The sequence below is a fragment of the Passer domesticus genome, chromosome 1 (genome assembly GCF_036417665.1).
Source record: "Passer domesticus isolate bPasDom1 chromosome 1, bPasDom1.hap1, whole genome shotgun sequence".
In the NCBI taxonomy this organism is placed as follows: Eukaryota; Metazoa; Chordata; class Aves; order Passeriformes; family Passeridae; genus Passer; species Passer domesticus.
Genome location: NC_087474.1, coordinates 73,066,341 through 73,086,413, shown reverse-complemented (window position 1 = coordinate 73,086,413; position 20,073 = coordinate 73,066,341). Strand labels below are relative to the sequence as shown.

The following is a 20,073-nucleotide window of genomic DNA, read 5'->3' as shown; positions in this document are numbered from 1 at the left end:
TTTAATTTAGTGAAAGACACAGTTTTAAGTGCTTGAGTGCAGGGTCAGATTTTGATGAAATTCAGAAAAATCCCATCCATAAGTACTTCTTAATGTGACATTAACGCTTAGTATTGCAAGCAGTGTTGCTGTTGTAATCAGACAGATGAAACCCTATCTGGGTGAGGAAGTTAAATTCGGCTTCTCTATTTTTGTGCAGAGAACTTGGCAATAAGCATGGCTGTTGATAGAAAGCAGGTTTTTGCTTCTGTGAGCTTGTCTGTAGGGAAGCTGATTGTCTCGCTGTTTTTGTTTAGAACCATCCACGAGCAGGTCTGCACTGAACTTCTCGGATGTGTTAACAAGGCCCTCCCTTCACCGGAGCCATTTGAACTGCACCGTGTTGGATTCCGCAGTCCCACACTGTCAGCCCTCCACATCTTCCACGCTTGGCATCGGCAGTCCTGGGCTGTCCCTCGTAAAGGAAATAAAAGATTCTACCTCTCAGCATGATGATGATAACATCTCAACAACCAGTGGCTTCTCCTCTAGAGCATCTGATAAAGGTAACTTTTATGTCCTCTCTTTGATTTGTTTGATAACATGAAGTACTTTGTGTTCTTTAATATTCCACATTGCCTTAATAAATAAAGTAAGAGAATGTCAAGTCTAGATGTTAGAATTAAATTTAATTTTTAGTATTTTAGAAGTATATAATCCTGCCACCTTTTAAATATAACCATGTTTGGAATACGTTTATGAGTATGTTATATTCTAAAGAGTCAGATAAATACAATTTTAGCTTGATTATCTGTAAATCTTGAATGGGAATAATAGGAGATGAAGATGACTTTCTGTAGCTTGATAGCTGGGTTGGTTGCCTAGAAGGAGGATTGACTCAGAATATCTCACAGCTGGCTAAATACGAGTAAATACAGTTGAAAAATAAAAACACAAGATACTCTCAAATTTTTTTTCTCCAGGAGTCAATAAAGCAGCTATTCTGATTGAGCAAGTTTGGGCTGCTGCTTTTTTTTTTTTCTGTTCTTGGTAGAGGGCATAATTTGTTTTTTGCCAAATTCAGTAAAGAATGTACACCATTTTTAAGTAAGAAAACCCCCAAAGCATTGTATTTATGTAGAATGTGACCTAGGTATCTCACTGAGAAAGGGCAAAAGAGCAAGTTTGCAAATTTTTCTAGTTCCCCATATAAATGGGGATGAAGGCGTGCTCAGCCACTTCTCTGGAGAACACAGTTTGACAATTCAGAGTGGGTGTTTCCAGGGTATGGCAATATAACCTGAGTTTGCTAGAACTTTGTGGTACTTCTCCATAAGACATACAGAAAATAGATGGTTAACAGTGTTAATTCAGCCTTCGGGTAATTTTTCAGGTTTAGGACCTGGTCAGTTCTGTCCTGTTCTACCAACATAGGAAAAGCTTGGTATAATTAGAGATGCACCAGTGTTTATGCAGTTCCTTTATATTATCATGAAAGAAGAAAAAAAATTTTTGTTGTATTGGAAATGTGCTATTAACTTGTGAAAGCTTTTGAAAGATTACTGAAAGGTCGTGTATTTGCAGTTCTGTGAACAGATTTTAGGTTCAGAGTTGGTACTTGGGTTTCAAACCATATGTGAAATTAATCTGTTTGAAGAGTTCTGAAGGTTAGAGTGCCAGAGAAATCAGTGTTAAGGGACCTTTTCATTTTGTGAGATGTTTTCGTGGAGGACTCTGGAGTTTTTGTGATGTTTGATATTAAATTTCTCTATGTACACAAGGCATTTACATATGGCATTTATCATTTTGGCAGATATCACAGTTTCAAAAAATACTTCAGCACCACTGCTCTGGTCCCCAGAGGCTGAAAGATCTCATTCCCTCTCGCAGCATCCTGCATCTAGCTCTAAAAAACCTGCATTTAATTTGTCTGCTTTTGGATCTCCCTCTCCTGTAAGTACTACACAGTATTGATTTTTATTATTAAAAATTATTATTAAATTGAATGTGTGGCCATTTTACTAACCACTTACCATAATACCTTTCTGTAGTCACTTGGAAACACTTCTGTCTTTAAGACACGACAGCTTGGGGATTCTCCATTCTACCCAGGAAAGACCTCTTATGGTGGTGCAGCTGCAGCAGCGAGACAGACAAAAGTGCAGATTTCTGCTTACCAGGTATGAGAATAGAAGTGCAGTGTGAGGGAAAATGTAACTGAAATACAGAACGGGGAGCTTGGCCAAAAAAGCTCTGAGATGGGAACTTAACTTGAAAAATGTGGCAACAGTTCCTATCTTGCCCACTCAGCCTATAATTTTTGTTTCAATGCTTACGTAACACTTAATGTAGAAATGCTTATCGTAAAGCGTGAGAATGACAGTAGCGTCTTACTTGCTGGGCAGTTTCTTGTATTAGGGATTTCCTCTGTTATGTCTTCCAGAAATTTCTATTTTCTGCCATGGTCTGCCTCTAACCGTATTATGGTAAAATAACATGTAAATAATTACAATGGTGGCATAACTTTGAAAACTTTGTTAATAGCAGCAAAAGTTACCTCCCTGATACTTGCCTTTAGATCTTACACAAGCACTCAAACTATGGACATATTGTTCATTTTTTATATAGTAATATGCAAAAGGCAAATTTGCTCATCCTTTGCTGTTCTGTTACTGAGAGGGAGGCATGCAAATGTACATATCATGATAAACAAAAAGATGCTCTCTATTTTACCGTCGTTCAGGTGGCTCATGAGAAGAGCTGCTTGTGTTCTTTGTGGTCTAAAATGAACCAGCAAATTAAAAATCCTGACTGCTCTGAGTAGCTAGAGTTGAATCTAAAAGCAAGTCATTAAAATCTGATTTGGTCTAATTTGTTTAAATGAGAATGCCCTTTGTTAAAAAACTAAAAAGTCAAAAGGAACTTTAAGGAACTGAAGATAAGTTTGCTGGAACTATTTTGGCAGTCTGTTCCTACCATGGAACAAGGGGTCTCAATTTCCTGATTCAAGGTTTTCCTGACTTGATGTTGAATCAAAGTTGAGAACATTTAAATTTCTGTAAGCTAGAAGTCCTCTTGGGTCAACTATTTTTATTTTTTACAAAAATTCTGGATTATGTTGGAAAGAAGAAGCAAATATTAGGCTTTTAAAGGAGAGACATGCTTGTTTGTTGCGTTCAGTGGGTGTCACTTGCATGTTCTGTGTGTTGTGTGATCTGCTTCCTGTCTTCATGTCGTGTGGGAAGCATGACGTTACATAAGAGGTGTAACACAGGTTTTTCAAAAAAATGGTCACACTGAGGTTTTTTTAAATTATGTTCAGTCATGTGGTACAATATTGACTTCTTCATTGTATTATTTTACATCTGTTAAGTTCTAATCAGATCTTTATCTTTCTAAACAGAAAAGATTTGCAGTCAGCTGCAGTCTTGGGGAAAGGGAGGAAACAAGAGAAGTAGAACTAGAAATTCATGATGATGATTTAATACTCTGGCTTAAGATGCCATGCTTACACCATCATGAAACTGCGAGATCCGTTTTGCTACTGAAACTACTTTCTGCAGCACAAGCTTTTGCTTCATTTCTGTTTTTCTAATCGCTGCTTCAGAGACCCTGTGAGCCCAATGTCTTCATTTTATGGCCTTTTACATTTAAGGATTTCTTTTGTTGCTTTGTCCCATGTGCAAGATATGTGGGGCACCACTTAAACTTCTGTAAAGTCGGTGGAGTATATTTTTCTTCTTCATGCCTTGAATGCTGAGTGAGTGCATTTTTCTCTGTCATTATGAGAGTGTTGGTTGTATCACCAGTGTAACCATAGAGCATGAAATACACACATGTGTAACTCAGAATCCACCATCGTAACATTGACAATGCTAATTTTTCAGCCACCAATAAAAAGACAGATGAAAGCTAAGCAAGCAAACGTGCAGTCCTATGGTGTGACAAGTTCCACAGCACGGCGCATCTTGCAGACATTGGAGAAGATGTCAAGCCCTTTGGCGGTAAGTGGCGCTCCTTTTAGTGTTTTATTCCATGTGTTTGAAAAACACAGTGAATGTGCCAGTATAGGATGAAGATGTTACTTGATGCCATGTCCACTTTAATTTATTGCACCTGTTTTTTCAACAGGATGCTAAAAGGATTCCATCTTCTGTTTCTAGTCCGCTGTCTTCTGTAAGTTGATCACAACCCCCCGTGTTTTTGTTGGATGGAACCCTCTTATACAGGGGAAAAAAACATCCTCTAATTTTGGTCCTTTTTTCTTCTGTTAGCCTGTGGACAGGAGTGTGCTGAATGTGACTAGCTTCCAATCCAGACAAAACCAGGTAAGGGCCAGTAACGTGTTAAGCTGTGATAGGTAACTTTCTCTGCTTTACAGCTCTCAGAAGAAATGTCACAAACCTCAATGACAGCACACACATGAATTCAGTGTGAGTTACAGCTGCCTTGGCTGTGTGGAAATGGCTAAAAATGTCTTTTCAATCCACACTAGATGAAGGACTGTGAAGATTACTCACTATCTTTTTGTGGTGGTGTGCTGATACATCAAGAACAATGTCCCTAGAACACACAAAGTGGTTTTATCTTGGCCTGCAGCTTGGGGTTAAGTTGCATGGTAACATTCTTGTTTCAGAAAGCTTTCTCTTGCAGAAATATCAAGAAATAGAAAAATATCGATTGATTGTTCAGATCTTGTGCAGATTTCCATGTTTATTTTAAGCAAAAAATAAATACTTCCATTTTTTATTATTGCTCAAGGCAAGGAGAAAATTGGACAATTTTGTTACTTCTGTAAATTTATGCTCCTAAATTCCTATTTGTAAGTAGCACAGAATTGTTTCTGTGGTAAATCATGTTTTCCTTGGTTTTGTTTAAAAAATGTTGGAGTATTATATTTATTGAATTGTGAAACCATGAAAGGTTACTTCTAGCTCCAACAACCAAAGGAACAAAAATGTTTTTCTTCAATGCAGACTTTTAATCTGCTGTTGTAATGAGCATGGGGACAGAATGTTTTAAAAGCTTCTATGCTATTGGCTTGGTTAGAAGTATAATAAATTCTGCAGTTGCTTAGGAGTTTATAAACATCTCAGATTTTCTGTACTCTCTTTGGCCATATGATGAATTACAAGAATGTTGAAAAATAGAACATGGAAGTTTTTTACCACCTCTTAAACATTATCCCAGTAATTAAAAACAAAGTTGATAAGGATTCTGCATTAAAATGCAGAACCACACCTGTGATGAGGCATTTAAAAAGATCTACCAGATTTGCAGCATAGACCCTGGCATTGGTCAGAAAGTGAATGTGGCATACAGCTGTCACTGGGTAAAAATAGAGAAATTGTCTACTCATAATGCTAGAATTCATAAAATTTGGCAGGGAGAAAGGGTAGCCCTTGATGAAAAGAGAGGACAGGATTGTATGTGCCCAGAGGAGGGTTGTGTGTTTTCCTGCTAAAGTGAACAAATGGTTGACAGGACACTTGGGTACTCAGACAGAAGTTTTACAGGTGGGGTTTTTTTTGTAGTATTTTTCTTATTTTGAGGATCTACACTAGACAGAATATTTCTTTGTGTATTGAACATGTAACTGTGTTCCTTTTTTTTCTTGTTGTACATACCTCTTTCACTAGTTTAGTACCCTTTTGCAATAATGTCATTAGCCAGGCACGTGAAGATAAGTTGGCAGATGTATTTTCCTGGATTTTTGTGTGGCTTTTGGTACTGTCCCTCTTGCATCCTTCTGGGTAAGTTTTCCAGGTTTGGGATAAGCTGAACAGGAGGATGCAAATGTTGCAGTGAACTTGGCTACATCTGGCTGGTGACCAGTCACCAGTCGTGGTGTTCCTCAGGATCAGTTCTAGGGCCAGTGCTGTTCAAAATAACTCTCAGTGATCTGGAGGCACAAACTGAATGCCCCCTTAGCAGGTTTGCTGATGGTATGAAACAGGGAGGGGCTGCTGACTCTCTTGGGGACAAGAGTCCTTGCAGAGAGGTAGAGTGGAGCATTGGGCACTCATCAGTGGGATGAAATTTAACAAATCCAAATGCCAGATTGTCATCATTGAGATCATGGGACTGAGTGCACCCTCAGCAAGTTTGCAGGTGACAGCGAACTGAGCGGTGCAGTTGACACAGCTGAGGGATTCCATCCCAAAGGACCAGGACAAGCTCTAGAAGAAGTGGGTCCATGTGAAGGTCATGCGGTTCTGCACCTGGGTTGGGGCACAACCATCTGTTGATACTAATTTAAATAGTAGGTACATCCTAAGTCTCACTCTTCCTATCACCAAGGCTACAGGTTATTTGATATATCATGGGGCCTTTTTGGGTCTTCCTTCTTTCTCTATTCACTTTAGCCAATTTTGCAGAATGTATGGTGCTTTCTGTTTAATAATTTGCCTTTGTCTGTAAAAAAGCTTTGACAAGAAAAGTCAGACCAGTACTTTTAAGAGCATCAAATGCAAATCTAAAACGTTGGAACATGTATTCATGAGACTTCTTTAAAAATATTTCACAATTTTTTTAAAAGTGGGCCTTCAAAGGAAGAAAATGTAGGAAAAAAAGAAACCCAGAAGCTGGTTTAACTCTGCTTAAGAGTTTCAATATTAAATAAGTGGATTGAGTCAGTAAAAAAATCACTGTGAGGACAGCAGAGTGGAAAGGATGGGAGCATATTATTGCAGCATGAGTTATTTTGCTTATAGTTTATCTTGTGAAGTAGCTGCCAAAGTTTGACACAATATTGAAACAGACTTTGACTATTTCTATAGCTCTTTGGGTTTTATAACTGATTTTCTGGTGATCTTCTGCTAAAAGCTAAAGATTTTCTACACTTCCACATAGTTTTCACTGGGTGCTGAGACTGGTGGGAGGTTTATAGTTCTGTAACTTTTGTCATCAGTCAATGCTGTGGTAAGTTGGGTGGGTGCAAGGATAAATTGATTGCTGCTTCCCTTTCAAAGGTGGATTCGCAACATCCTCCTGTCCAGAAACTTGTGACACCAAAGCCAATCTCCCTGACAGGGAGTCGGATCACGTATTTTAAACCATCTCTGAAATCAGCTACTAATTCCAGAAAAATTCACCAAAGGGTAGATACAGACCATCAAGTAAGCACATTTTCATGTCATAATTTGCCTGCTTCTTGCAAAATTGGAATGTGTCTAACCAGTCTACTAGGGTGCTCTTTTTTGCAAGAGCACCAATAGTATACTTGAGGTAAGCATTAAGAAAAGACAGTGGGAAGCATTGTGAAAGAGGTATTGAGAAGTTCTATGAATATAATTGTATCTTTGGCATACTAAGTGGCTGGTGCTTATTTTCAGAATGTGGTGGTGTGCTGTTGTGCCAGGGTTTTTGCAGTGAAAGAATATTAAAATACAGAAACACAAATTTCCTTTACATATGCTGCTGTTCAGAAAGCTGATGGAACATGCTGATGTTGTGCATAAAATGTTTTAGGTGAACTGCGAGCTCCAAGTGAGATTTCTAGCAATTACCAATTCAGAACGCCTTTTTAATTGCCCATTCTGATCACTTTGGTGTCAGTGGAGTCCTTGATAAACTTTCCTTAAAACAATACTGGTATCTCTTTCAGGGAAAAAATCACCCATGGTTTCAGTATCATTCTGAATGTAAAAATGATCAGGTGTTATATATATGGACTGGAGATTAGGTGGATAGTCAGGGTAGTTAGTAGCAAGCTTAAGCAGATGAGGTATATTTAGTGGTATAAATAAAATAACCAGAACAGCACAAAATGTGTGTTTGGTTGTCTTCTCTTTGTGTTTTGTTTATAAATATATTCAGATAAATCTTGAAATATATAAAACTTATTTTGCAGGGCATGATGGAGGAGAGTTTTCCTGCAGAAAAGCCTGTAAAATCATCTGAAAGGTATGACAAATCTATTAATTTAAAACACTTGAAAGAAGAAAGCCCCCCTCTTTTGTCAGTACAGTCTACATGCTTGCCTTCTTTTGGAGGGGCAGGAACAGTTCTCAGTAAAAGGGAATAGAAAAAGTGAAAAAATTATTAACTACTTGTGTTACTTGCTGTTCGTTAGGGGAGCAGCTGTTAGTTTAAGGTAGCTATTTAATTACTTGGTGTCTGAAGGCTTTGTGTCCCCGGAATCTTTCTGAAAAATTCTTTATAATGTGAAATGTCTTACAGTTCAGGAGTAAATCAAATTTTTATGGTTTTTTGTGGTGTTGTTTTTGTTTGGGAATTTGTTTGCTTTCATTATTTGTTTGTTTATTTATTTATTTATTCATTCATACAAAAACCTAGAGGAGGATTGGTTTTTTAATGTTCCTTACATGACAGAGGCACTTGTCTGCTCTGTGAATTTGCATGAAAAACAGAAGCCCTTTAGAGTCATCTGAAGACAATGCCAGCTTGTCTCTGAAAAAAAAAATCTGGGAGAGTTAATAATTTTATTTCTTCTTGAGGAGATTGTCTTGCATTATGCTGCTTGCTCAGAATAGAATTACATGAGATAATATTGATGACCCTCCCTTCTGGGGAGCTAATCTTTTGGGTGAATTAAGGCACTGTGTGCTCAGAAGATACCTTTTTTTTTTTTTTTGAGGATTCAGACCTTTCAGATAACAGTATTAGGGAATCTCCTAATGTGTTTGCTCTGTGTTCTTCTTCCAAGCAATTCTTACATTGCCTTGAGCATTCTTGGGCTTGCAAAAAATCCCAAAGCCGGCTCTTTGTTTTACACTTTACAGGAACCATCTTTGGTTTTGGTAGAGGTGCTAACAGGTGTTAGGTTTTAATTGTGGGTATTCAAAGTGTTCTGAGTTTTCTTTGGTGCAATTCCTTTCTCCATGTAGAAGGGAGGTCCAGGAAACTGATACTGCTTTTCATTTGTTCCACGAGTTTTACTGCTGTGTTTCTGCTTTTGACTTAATGCTAGATGGTCCTTTTATTTTAACTCTTCCATAAAGCCAGTCTCTATTGATTGTTGTATTATGGAGTAGGAATACAAACTAATAAGGGCCAGAGTCTCTTCATGCAACTAACCTGCAGTACTTTGGTACATCTCTGTTCAGCCCAACAAAGACTGTTTAGTTTTTAAACCAGTGTCAGAATTGTAGATTGGCCTGACTTGCTTGAAGACAGAACTGTCTTTGCCTCTTAGAAGCTGACAAGTGTTAACAGAAAAGAGGAATATGGACTATCATAGACATGCTGTAATTGTCCGAATAAAGGTTTATTTTGACATGAAATTTTATTTCATAATTCAAATTGATTGTCACTTTGGATTACGGAAAAGTTTGAGCATATGGCATTAAGGATCTGGTTTCCTGTCAGTGGTTACAGTGCTGAGCAGATGTTTGCAACTATCTGAGAGTTTTAGACCAGTTCTGTTCCTCAGTCCTCTAGACGCTTAACCTGGTATCTTCCAGTGTCATCCAATGTACTTTTGTAATGACTGACTGATTGGCTGCGGGATAAGCTTGATATGGTAATTCTTTTCAAGGATACTTGTCATAATGCCATGCTGCTTTTTAGTGTTACTCTTCCTTAGTTCACTTCTGTTTTGGGATGTGGCTTTGGTTTGGTTTCTCGTTGTTGAGTTGGGGGGGTTGTGTGTGTGGGGAGGTGCACGTTTGTTTGTTTTTAGGTTTTTCTTTTGTTTTTTGTTTTTCTTTCCCCTTCCCACTTGGATTAGAGAGTCTTTCTGGTTTAGATCTAGGCTTTTGTAATGAACAGAGAAATGCCTTTGTATGCCTTACAAAAGGGATCTGTATTCATGTCTAAATAGACTTCTGGAATGTTGGCACACCCAAACACCTTTGCTGCTTCTGCTGATGGCCTCAGGAAAGCCAGAGCTGCTTAGGCAGCTTCTATCATATTTTCTTGCCACACAAGTTTAAGCCTCTCAGTTCCATAAGAGCTGTTGGCAGCATTTCCTGTGCGCACACACGCATCCGCCCCCTGCCCGTGTATTTTTAGTTATTCTTTTATGTCCCTTCAGAGATACATGCTCATCACAGAATCAGAGAACTGGCAGTCAAAATTTCCACTGTCTGGACTATTAAAAGCAAACATTAGAAAATAACAATCTAAATCAGTTCTTCTATTTCAGGTCTTCTGGCTTAGTCATTATTCATTTATGGATGTTGTGACTGTTTTTTATATATGTTATTCTCTACTGCTGCTCTTACTCATCTTTTTCATGCTGTTTTGAACACCAGCTATTTACCAGCATTTAGGAACTTGTGGGATTGTTTTTTCTGAGTCTAATTAGCACACACCAGTTCTAGAATTAATAGTGGCTATAATAGCTTGAAACAATTACTTGATAAATTTGGGGGGGTTTCTCCTTTTTTTTTCTTTCTTTTTAATCCCCTTCCTCAATTTATGTATTTTTGTTCTGTGCCAGCAATTTGAGCTACCCCAAACTTGATACTCCTGCATCCAACGGCCTGTCTTCAGGAGGAAGGATGGATAGTGCCTGTGGCAAGATGAGAAGGGAAAGGGAGCGGTACTGTGCATCAAGACCTGCACAAAAACAACAACTGGTAAGGGTCCCTCAGGTTAATTGATCTCCCTGTGATTACTGGGATATGTAGCTTCATTGCCTCATAGTAATTTACAGAAATGCCATTTCAGTTTTGTGGTTGTTTGGCTGTGGGTTTCAGAGTAGGCTCCAGTTCAGTTATCGGTATAAGTGCTTCAACGTTGGTTTTATATTTTTAAAAGCTTCCATTGTATTTTCTTGGATATTCTTCATGCAATAAAATTTCTTATTAGTTGTTGAATGAATAAATTAGGTAGAGGTTTGTAGAATTTTTAGAAAGGAATGAAGTGCCAAGTATTAAAAAAAAGGGGGTTTTATTTTGTTTTTTTTATATGTAAGTCATGTAGAAAGGTATGGGCCAAGAGCCTGAGGCAGAAGACAGTGTTTTGTGTGTTTGCTAATAATCATTCACAATTTTTGGCACTTGCTCAAACTCATTGTGAAGGCGTTTTGGTTTTTTTTTTCCTGTTTTAATGGGGAAATACCATGATAGCCATTACTGTCCCATGGATTAGTTTTCTGCCTGAGCATTACATAAGCTGCCTACTAGTGGATCTTAAATCTAAAGAGGTTAACTCAGTCTTCTGGCTGATGCAAAATGAAGTAGTAAATACTGGAGAATGTAACAGAAATGGTCTCAATATCAAGATGTGATAGACTCTTCACATCTCTGAAATATATAACCTGTGGGGTACATTAAATGTCTGTAGTAGCAAAATGCATCTCTGCTTAGTCACTTCTGAGTAGACATTGCTACTACTGTCCAAATCCTGAAGAGATTGGCTATTCCCATTTAAACTCCATCCAATCTAATCTTGGTAATCAAAGGGTTTAAAAGACAAGGGTAAGAGCAGTATGTCACCCATCAGGGTTTCATTTTTGACTTTCTGTGCTTTGGTTTGGGGTTTTTGGTACTCAAAGGAACACACATCCTTCCTAAAATACTATGTTTTTCCAAGTTCAAGTAACTTCAGAGACTTTGTCAGCTGTCCTGCCTCATCTTGCAAGAGGAGCACTTTATTACTTGCCATGGACTTGTGCTCTTAATTAAAGAGATAATGGAATAATAGAATCCTAGAATGGTTATGTCTTTCTAGATCTTTAACTAAAGGACAAAACCAAAAATAAATCTTATCTGCACCCCTCTCTCTTCTGTTCAGGTACCAACTTTGAGTTTACTTTCAGTACTCTTACTGGACAGGTGGGTGGATATAGTATCACATAGAAACTTGCCTGCCATAAATAAAAATTATGTGGCAGACTTAAGTGGGAGGTTAGGATTCCTTTTGAAAACCTGCTTTGTCTATAGATTTATTTGTTACATTTAACTTTGTTAAGGAGCTAGTGGGGAGACAGGGTAGGATGGTAGTAGGTCTCGTGAAAAAGAAAAACTAAAATTTACAACTTTTTAAAGAAAGAGAAAGATTAAAATCTAAAACTTTTCTAAAGAAAGTGAAAAATCAGATTTTGCAGCTTCTTTAAAGAAAAAATTAACCAAAATTAAAATTTGCACCTAGGAGATGGAGCAAGAACAGCTGCCTGAAGTACCCCTGCCCATCAGTACTGCATCGCTGCCGACGTTCAACTTCAGTTTCCCTGCCAGTAGTGCTGTCTCCTCATCACCCAGCGTTGTTTCAAAAGCAGTGATGAACAAGGTAAATCTTTTGCTGTATACTGTGAATACTTTTTCAGGGTGATTATATATCCTCCTTGCTGAATGTTAACTTTTTCTGTGGTGCTCATGAAGCTAACCAACCTGAGTTTATAATCTGTTGAATTAAACAGGGTTTTATTCAGATTGGGGGGTGGGGAGGATGGCATATTTTGATATGGCTTCTTCTATCTTATACACTCACTTGCAAGCTTTCTCTTATAACTCTTAGCTGTGGATCAGAAATATCAAACATCAGATTTCCCAACTTCACTGCAGAATATGTGTTAGATAGTGAATTCAGGTAGCTGCTCTAGTTTCACTGGGATGCTTTTCTCTTGGATTCAAACCTTAATTCTTTTGAAAATACAGGTACAACCAGCAAGTAATGTTGGCAGTCCTACATTTGTATTTTCATCTCCAATTGTGAAATCTACTGAGGTGGAAGTGCTACCTCCCTTGTCTGTAAGTAAAATAAATCCCAGCATTTTCTCAAAGCTTTAGTAGAATACTATGGAACAGTAAAGCAGAATTGGCCCTGGTAAGGGGGCAAATGAATATATAGATTTCTGATTTGTAATTTTTCACCCAGCACCCACCAAAAGTCTGAAGACTGGGTTTCAGATTATTATTTGTGTGTGAAGCTTGACTAAAATTTCTTAGAATCTAAAAACATCCTCTCTTTTTTTATAGCAAATTAAGTTTACATTTAGTGTTCCTGTCGTAAAGTCATCAGAGCTTTCTGGATCCACTGATACACCAGTGACATCCATCCTTAGTCCAGGTAACAAAAATTTTGGCATTTCAAACAGAGTGCTAATTCCTTTTTTTCCCCTTTTTTTCCCCTTTTTTTCCCCTTTTTTTCCCTTTTTTTCCCCTTTGTTTTCCCTTTGTTTTCCCTTTTTTTCCCCCTTTTTCCCCCTTTTTTTTCTTTTTTATTATTTTAACGTTAAATATTTAATCTGTCGTTTCTAAGCTTGTTACAAATTCCAAGCAAAGTGTGTTTTTTCAGTGACAGGTCTGCTTTTAATCAGATTATAACTATAAACGCTTGTAAATAAGGTTAAATTTTGAAGATTCTTATTTAAGAAGAATGAAGCATGGAAATTCTTGTTTCTAGCAAACATGAATGTATTCTAAGTGGATTTCTTTGTAAGAGGTGGATTTTGTTTTATTTTTAAAGGTAGTGCCACTGTAAACAGCACCAGCAATAAGAAGGAAGAAGAAGAAGAATATGATGGGTTCTGCAAACCTGCTAAGTTCTTAAAGCAAGGAAGTGTGTTAGACATTCTAAAAAGCCCCGGTGAGATAATGAACTCTTTGAAAAATATTTTGCAGGGAATACACTTGCATATAGCTGCATTGATTTTTAAAAAGCCCAGCACAACAGCAACCAAAGAAACCCGCAGACAATTTGTGACCATGAAGGCAGTGTCAGCAGTAAATACAGCCTTAAATGCTGTATCTGTTGTGCTTCATGCCCCCTTCTGTTAAAAGGGGCTTTCATTGCTGACAGGAAAAATGCAGCTCCAAACCAGATCCACTGTTTCTCCTTTACATACTAGGTTGTAATTCAAACTTGAGTGTAAAAAGAATTAGTCAAAGAATAAGTGTTTTGTTTAAATAAATAAAATGTATGTAATTGGAAAGAAAATGTTTGTAAAATGCATTACAAAAATTCCTCTCTCACCTTCACCATCTCCAGAAATTAAGAATGGTAAAGATAATTTCATTCCTAAAGGTGTTTCAGAAGTTGCATATCTTTTGACCTTAAATGTTGACAGTTGCTGTGGGTTCAGATGTAAATTTTAAGTAGCAGTGGGCTCTGTTTAAAAAAAAAAGGTTTTCAAGTAATTGTGATTGTTTTCAACTATTGAGTAAAAAGTGTAGATGAGTAAGAGTAAAGCGTGTGTAGATGATGTTTTTTGTTTTAGGAAAAAGGACTTAATTGAACTTGATCTTTTCCATAAGCTTTGAGATACAGCAGGACTTACTATGAAATCTATGTGCAACTTAAGGCAGTGCCTATTTTTACATTGGAAAGAGCTAAGTGAGACAAAATACACTGTGTTTTGTCTAAGGAAAGACCTGTGGGTGAAGTGGCATTAGTTTTCTTTAGCAGTTTAACAGAATCAGGTTCTAAATTCACACTATTTGAAGATTCCACTTCTAATATGAAAAAAACAATCCCAAAGCAACAATAATATAACAATAAAAAGAGAAACTCTAGATTTTAGCTTTACAGTTAAACTGTGCTAATACTTAAAATGTGTTGCTATAGCAACACATTTTTGTTAGTGTTTCCATATTGGTGGTTCTTGTTTACTTAAAATTTTGCACCTTTAAATAAAGAGTTGGCCTGTGCCCAGTGCATTTTGAGCAGAGTTTATAGGGAAAAAATTGTGTGTTTGTCTTAATTTTTATTGCTTAATTATTACTCCGTATTTGTGGGGTAATAGTGTGTGGACTGCTGCTCCAAGTGCCAACTGCTACACAGCTACTAAGTAAATGTGAGTCATCTACTATGGCAGAAATAGCTTTAGAAATTTGATTTGATTGGGCATGGTGTCTTAAAATGAAATTGGATTATTTCCAGTCAGTGACAGATGATCAGCTTTCAGTACTGTTTGTTTATACTTGTATCTACCACTGTAGTGGCAGATACAAATGAGATTTGCATTTAAAACATTCTTGGAAGTGAAGAGTTAAATCAAGCTTCTAATAAGTGTTCTGTTGTGTCCCAGCTCAGTGTATGAAATTTCATCCCTTTAGATATTATTTCCGTGGACTTCCTTTTGCAGTTAGTTGGAATGTATAGTTGTAACCATTGACACTAGGTTTAGATTTCTGCTGTCTAGTATTGTAAGTAACTTCCATGTAGCCAGGGTACAGCTTCATCAGTAAGACCTCTCCTTTTTCTTTTTTTTTAAATTAGGCTTTATGTCTGGGAAATCACCATCCTGTTCATCTGCACAGCCTGTTACGAGCACAGTGGTCTATACAAGGCCCGCCATAAGTAGCTTTTCTGCAGGTAAAGACACCTCTAAACAAGCATCCTCCTTTTGGCAGTCTGACACACATGACCCATGTCTGCAGAACAAAACCACAGATGGCAAATGTGTAACATGTGAAGCTGCTAAAGTGTCCACTGTCGAGAGTACGAAGCAGACCATCAGTGTGAGTCCGTGTGTCTCCTCCAAGACACCAGTCCCTACAGCGGCGCCACTGGGCTTTGAAGACAAATTTAAACCGGCACCCAACACATGGGATTGTGATACCTGTCTGGTCCAGAACAAACCTGAAGCTACAAAATGTATAGCGTGTGAGACACCAAAGCCTGGAACAGGAGTGATGCCTGCTCTGACAATGCCAGTTGTCACAGAAAACTCGGTGACAGTGACATCCACCTCCAGCAGCACTGGCACAACAGTCACTCTGGGGTTTGGAGACAAATTTAAACAGCCAAAAGGCTCTTGGAACTGTTCAGTGTGCCTTTTACAAAACAAGGCAGAAGACAGCAAATGTGTAGCTTGTCAGTCTGAGAAACCAGGTTTGTTCTTTTCTTCTCTGTTTTTTCAGTCTATGTGCATTTTTTAAAGAATAAAATATGTTGCACATAAAAAATATTTTGAGCAGTATGGCTCTATGCCAGACAGGATGGATTAGTGGCTCTCTGCAGGAATGGTTGCAGGCACTTTGGAGGTCTCAGCCCAGATTCCAGCCTGTCACATGAGTTGAACTGATTGTGAAATGTGTTAGTGTAGAGCTGAACTGAAGCAAATATACCCTGCTTTACAGCTAGTGAGGAAAGATGACTAAAATGGATGCCTTGATTAACTTAAAACAAATTGACTCATTTTTATTGGGGAAAAATGTGAACTCCTTGCAAGGAGCTAAAAACTACTGAATTTGTTGGGGTTTGGTTTCCTCTTTCAAAACATAGGTAGAAGCAGTATTTGGACAACATGTCTTAAAATGTCTTCAGTTAGCATTTGTGTGGAATTGAGCAGGGGTATGAAGCCAGATTCCAAGTCAGTGTAGTCTTTAGCTAGTTACCTTGTGCTAAAACAACCATATGTTCAAAATTTCAAAGTTACATTATGTTTGTCAAGAGGACGAGTGAAGCAGGTAAAATGGGAGGACATAAATTCACTGGATGTGCTGTGGAAATGAAGAACCATTCCTGTCTAGGAAACCTTACTGGTTTGAATTTGAGAAATTACCTTGTGTCTCTCTCTTGAATGCCACCTTCAGTGGTTCATTGTAGGTGAAGAATGCAATGATGTGATGCTTTTGTGCCTTTGGGATATCTGCTTCACTCCTGACACTTGTGGAGCTCTTGGGGTGCAGCATCAAGTGCCATCTTTTCCTTTACAGGGGAGAAAAGTCAAAGGGCAAGTGTTGGATTTCACACCTCAGCAGCAGTAGGTTTCTGCTGCTGTTGAAGGCAGTGTAGCTTGTGTGGTGAACACAGAGTTGTGGGTTTGGAAGCTTTGAGTTCCTTTTTTTTTTTTGTTAGTATATAGTTTGAATGTGTCCTGTCCTTGTGACTTGCTGATGAATCATTCTAATAAATTTGCACCCTTGCATCACTTGACAGTAATTATTAACTTGACTGATGCTAAGTTTGACTACCAGTAACTGGTGTCACCAGGAATTCTTTTAGTAGTTCTAGTTCAATACAGCACCTGTAATTTACATCTGAAATCAGCTGTGTTGCTATATTTTATGAATTGTAGTTGCTGTTTAAATGTCACTGGTTCAGTTTGTTCCTGAATTCATATATAGATTATAAAGAAGAATCCAGGTGTGTCTATTGTTTACATTCTCAGATTGTGTTTGACTGAAATTAACTTGTAGCTTGATGGGTTTTTTTACTGTTACATTTGTGTGATTTGCAATTTAGTGAGCATTTCTTAAAAGTTTTGTGTGCGATTTAAGCAGATTCATGAACTATCTTGCTCCTTTCTCAGGGAGTTCAGTGCCTGTGACCAGTAGCAGTGTTTCTGCATTTTCTGCTTCTTCTGGAGGTTTTCCGGATTTAGACAAATTCAAGATGCCTGAAGGAAGTTGGGAATGTGAGGTCTGCTTGGTCCAAAACAAAGCAGAAGCCACAAAATGCATAGCCTGTCAAAGTGCAAAGCCAGGCACCAAAGCAGAGCTCAAAGGTAATACTTACTGAGAAGAACAAGGATGTGCATTCTGCAACTTTTTTCCTTCTTTTTTTTTTTTTTTTTTTTTTTAAGTACAGTGATTTTTCCTTTGAGTATGACAAAACTGTCCATTTGTTGTTTAGGAATATTGCTTAAATAAAATTTTGTGCATATGTTTCTCCACCCATTTTCCAGAAAAGGATTGGGTTTTTTAGAGGAAAGCTTGTGTCAGTGACATAGTTGTTTGTTTCAAGCCCTTATGTGTGTTGTTCATTTGGAGTTTAGACAAAAACCATGGACTTTCAAAGAGCTCAGCAGTGTGCCTTTCCGAGCCAGGGGCTGCACAGAAGAACACCATTGCAAAAAGATACATAGAGAGGAAGTGTGGAGTTTCCTTACTTGGCCCTGTGTGTGTGTGTGGGGGGGTGTTTTGTTGAACATTTTTGACTCTGGTAAAGCTCAAGACTAGAAATCCCATCCATGTGGCTGAAGCTTGCCTGTATTACATCATATATTGCAAACTTGACATTGTTGCTTATTTTTTCTGCAGGTTTTAGTACTGCTACTGTGTCTACAAATGCTGCAATGCCATCATTTACATTCGGTGTCCCGTCATCATCCTCCTCTGAATCTTCTCAAACATTAAGTAGCACAGGAAATTTTAAGTTTGGAGAACAAAGTAGCTTTAAGTTCGGCATTGCATCCGAATCTGCATCGTCCAACACTGTGACTGGAGGATTTAAGTTTCCTACTGGTTCAGGGAACTTCAAATTTGGAGTTTCTTCCTCAGACTCTAAATCAGAAGACAGCAAAAAAGAAAGTAAAAGTAACAGTTTTACCTTTGGACTTCCATCTACAAGCAGTCAGGCTCCTTCAACATTTCAGTTTGGAACGAGTCTGGCACAGCAGGAGAAGAAAGAGGAACCAGTTTTGGGAGGTTTCGGTTTTGCTACAAGTTCTACTTCTTCCGTAGCTACTAATGAGAATAAAACTGGAGTCGGTGGCTTCACTTTCGGAACTGTGGCAGAAAAGGATGCAGCATCACCTGCTTTACCATTTAAGAAGTCAGATGAGAAAAAGGATGAAACTGTTTCAGCGAAAGGAGGCTTTTCTTTTGGCAGTGTGGAGTCTGCACCTGCCTCACAGTTTGTTTTGGGAAGGGCAGAAGAAAAGCAGGACTCTGTCACTTCTGCTGGTCCTTTAGCATTTGGAAAGAAAGCTGACAATGAAGAGCTAAAGGCACAGCCTATCTTTTCATCTGGGACAGCTGAGCATACCAAAGAGGAGAGCACAGCAAAACCTGTATTCAATTTCAGTTTTGGTAAACCATTGGAAAAGGAAAGCGAGCAGGCAAAGGCACCTTTTGCCTTTGGGGCACCAACCAGTACTTGCGGTAAACAGAACATCTTTTGCCTTCACTTCCCTGCTTGTGTCTCTCTAATAATACCTCTGAGGCTGCACTGGACATCTGTGGGATTGATACACTACCTGCAGCCTGTCTTTGGTTCTAGTTGTTGATGTAGGCAATATGTGGCAATTTCTTTGTAGATTTAAGTGAGTTTTAATACTATGTTTAGCCAAAAAACATAGCCACACCTTAAGGAACCTGTATTACTGCTTGTGTAAGCACAGAAGTTGTACTGTCTCGGTGGTAGCAGCTCAGTTGGTGATAAAATCTGTAATATGGTGCAGTATAGAGGCCTCATACTAGTGTTGTTTTTTATAGTGAAAGGGAAGAAGAGAGGGAATATCTTCTTTCCATCTATCTACTTGCAGCTGTGCTGCAGTTTCTCTACTGCTATAAAGGTGCAAAAGTCACTTCATAGATACCGCACAGTTTTGTATCCTTTAATTTGTTGAAAGTTTGCAGTGGAGGATTAAAGTTTTTCAGTGATGGTTGCTGTGTGAAATGTTCTTGGTTGTTAAAATTCGTTTGAGTGACTCAGTAGTAACTGTTGTTTCTTCCTTTCAGATCAAGGAGCAACCTTCAGCTTCTTGAGCTCCAGTTCCTCCAGCACAGTGGTACCCACCACTTCAGCCAACAGCAGCAGCGTGTTTGGCAGCACCCTCTCTTCCTCAAACCCTCAGCCAGTTCCCACTCCCTTTGTGTTTGGACAACCCAGCAACACTGTGACCAGCTCTGTTTTTGGCAATCCTTCAGAATCTGCAACATCTCAGTCTTTTGGCTTCTCTCAAGAGAACAAACCAGCAACCACATCTTCCAGCACTGGCTCGACTCTTACTCCATTTCTCTTTCGTTCAGGAGACAGCAGTACCAATGCAGCAAATTCAGGATTTACTTTTGGAGCCACAACTACATCAAATTCAACAGGTATGTTTTAAATAGCTGCTCTTCTCATACTCTCATTTTATTTTATGTAGTAGACTAAGGAGATACTGTTTCATGAGTATTTTACTTTGGAAAACGTGCAAGCTAAATGCACAGAAGTAGAGAAAAATACTGAGGATTTATATTCAGCAGTGTTAATTTGGGCTCATTTTTCTTCAGTGTGGGAAATACAGTTTAGTAATGAACTGGCACCACAGTTGTTTTATGTAAAGGACAAACGTTTACTGGATTTCAATTTGTGCAGGAGCTTTTCACCATGTGAATTATAATTTCTTTCTTCAATCACTGTTAGTCCAGTGTTTACAGTTAGAAGTCAATGAATTACAACTTTCCTGCTTTTGCACTTCTATACCTAAAACTCTGAATTCCTGGAAATACTGTCAAGCTTTGCCAGGTC

The 20,073-nt window shown here is 38.2% G+C and overlaps 1 protein-coding gene across 4 annotated transcripts in view; it reads left to right on the top strand.

Moving 5' to 3' along the window:
- Positions 1-20,073, top strand: part of NUP153 (nucleoporin 153) — a 44,088-nt gene that overhangs the window by 18,737 nt on the left and 5,278 nt on the right. For 2 of the 4 annotated variants that reach the window (XM_064424153.1, XM_064424182.1), the window contains exons 3-19: positions 297-545; positions 1,793-1,932; positions 2,031-2,159; positions 3,867-3,983; positions 4,111-4,155; positions 4,254-4,307; positions 6,951-7,097; positions 7,832-7,884; positions 10,385-10,523; positions 12,040-12,177; positions 12,546-12,638; positions 12,867-12,957; positions 13,357-13,476; positions 15,109-15,723; positions 17,147-17,341; positions 17,877-18,719; positions 19,299-19,658. In XM_064424153.1, coding sequence (XP_064280223.1) covers positions 297-545; positions 1,793-1,932; positions 2,031-2,159; positions 3,867-3,983; positions 4,111-4,155; positions 4,254-4,307; positions 6,951-7,097; positions 7,832-7,884; positions 10,385-10,523; positions 12,040-12,177; positions 12,546-12,638; positions 12,867-12,957; positions 13,357-13,476; positions 15,109-15,723; positions 17,147-17,341; positions 17,877-18,719; positions 19,299-19,658 — 3,528 coding nt within the window. The remainder of the gene's footprint in view (positions 1-296; positions 546-1,792; positions 1,933-2,030; positions 2,160-3,866; positions 3,984-4,110; positions 4,156-4,253; positions 4,308-6,950; positions 7,098-7,831; positions 7,885-10,384; positions 10,524-12,039; positions 12,178-12,545; positions 12,639-12,866; positions 12,958-13,356; positions 13,477-15,108; positions 15,724-17,146; positions 17,342-17,876; positions 18,720-19,298; positions 19,659-20,073) is intronic. The other 2 variants (XM_064424164.1, XM_064424174.1) reach the window with 2 other exon arrangements.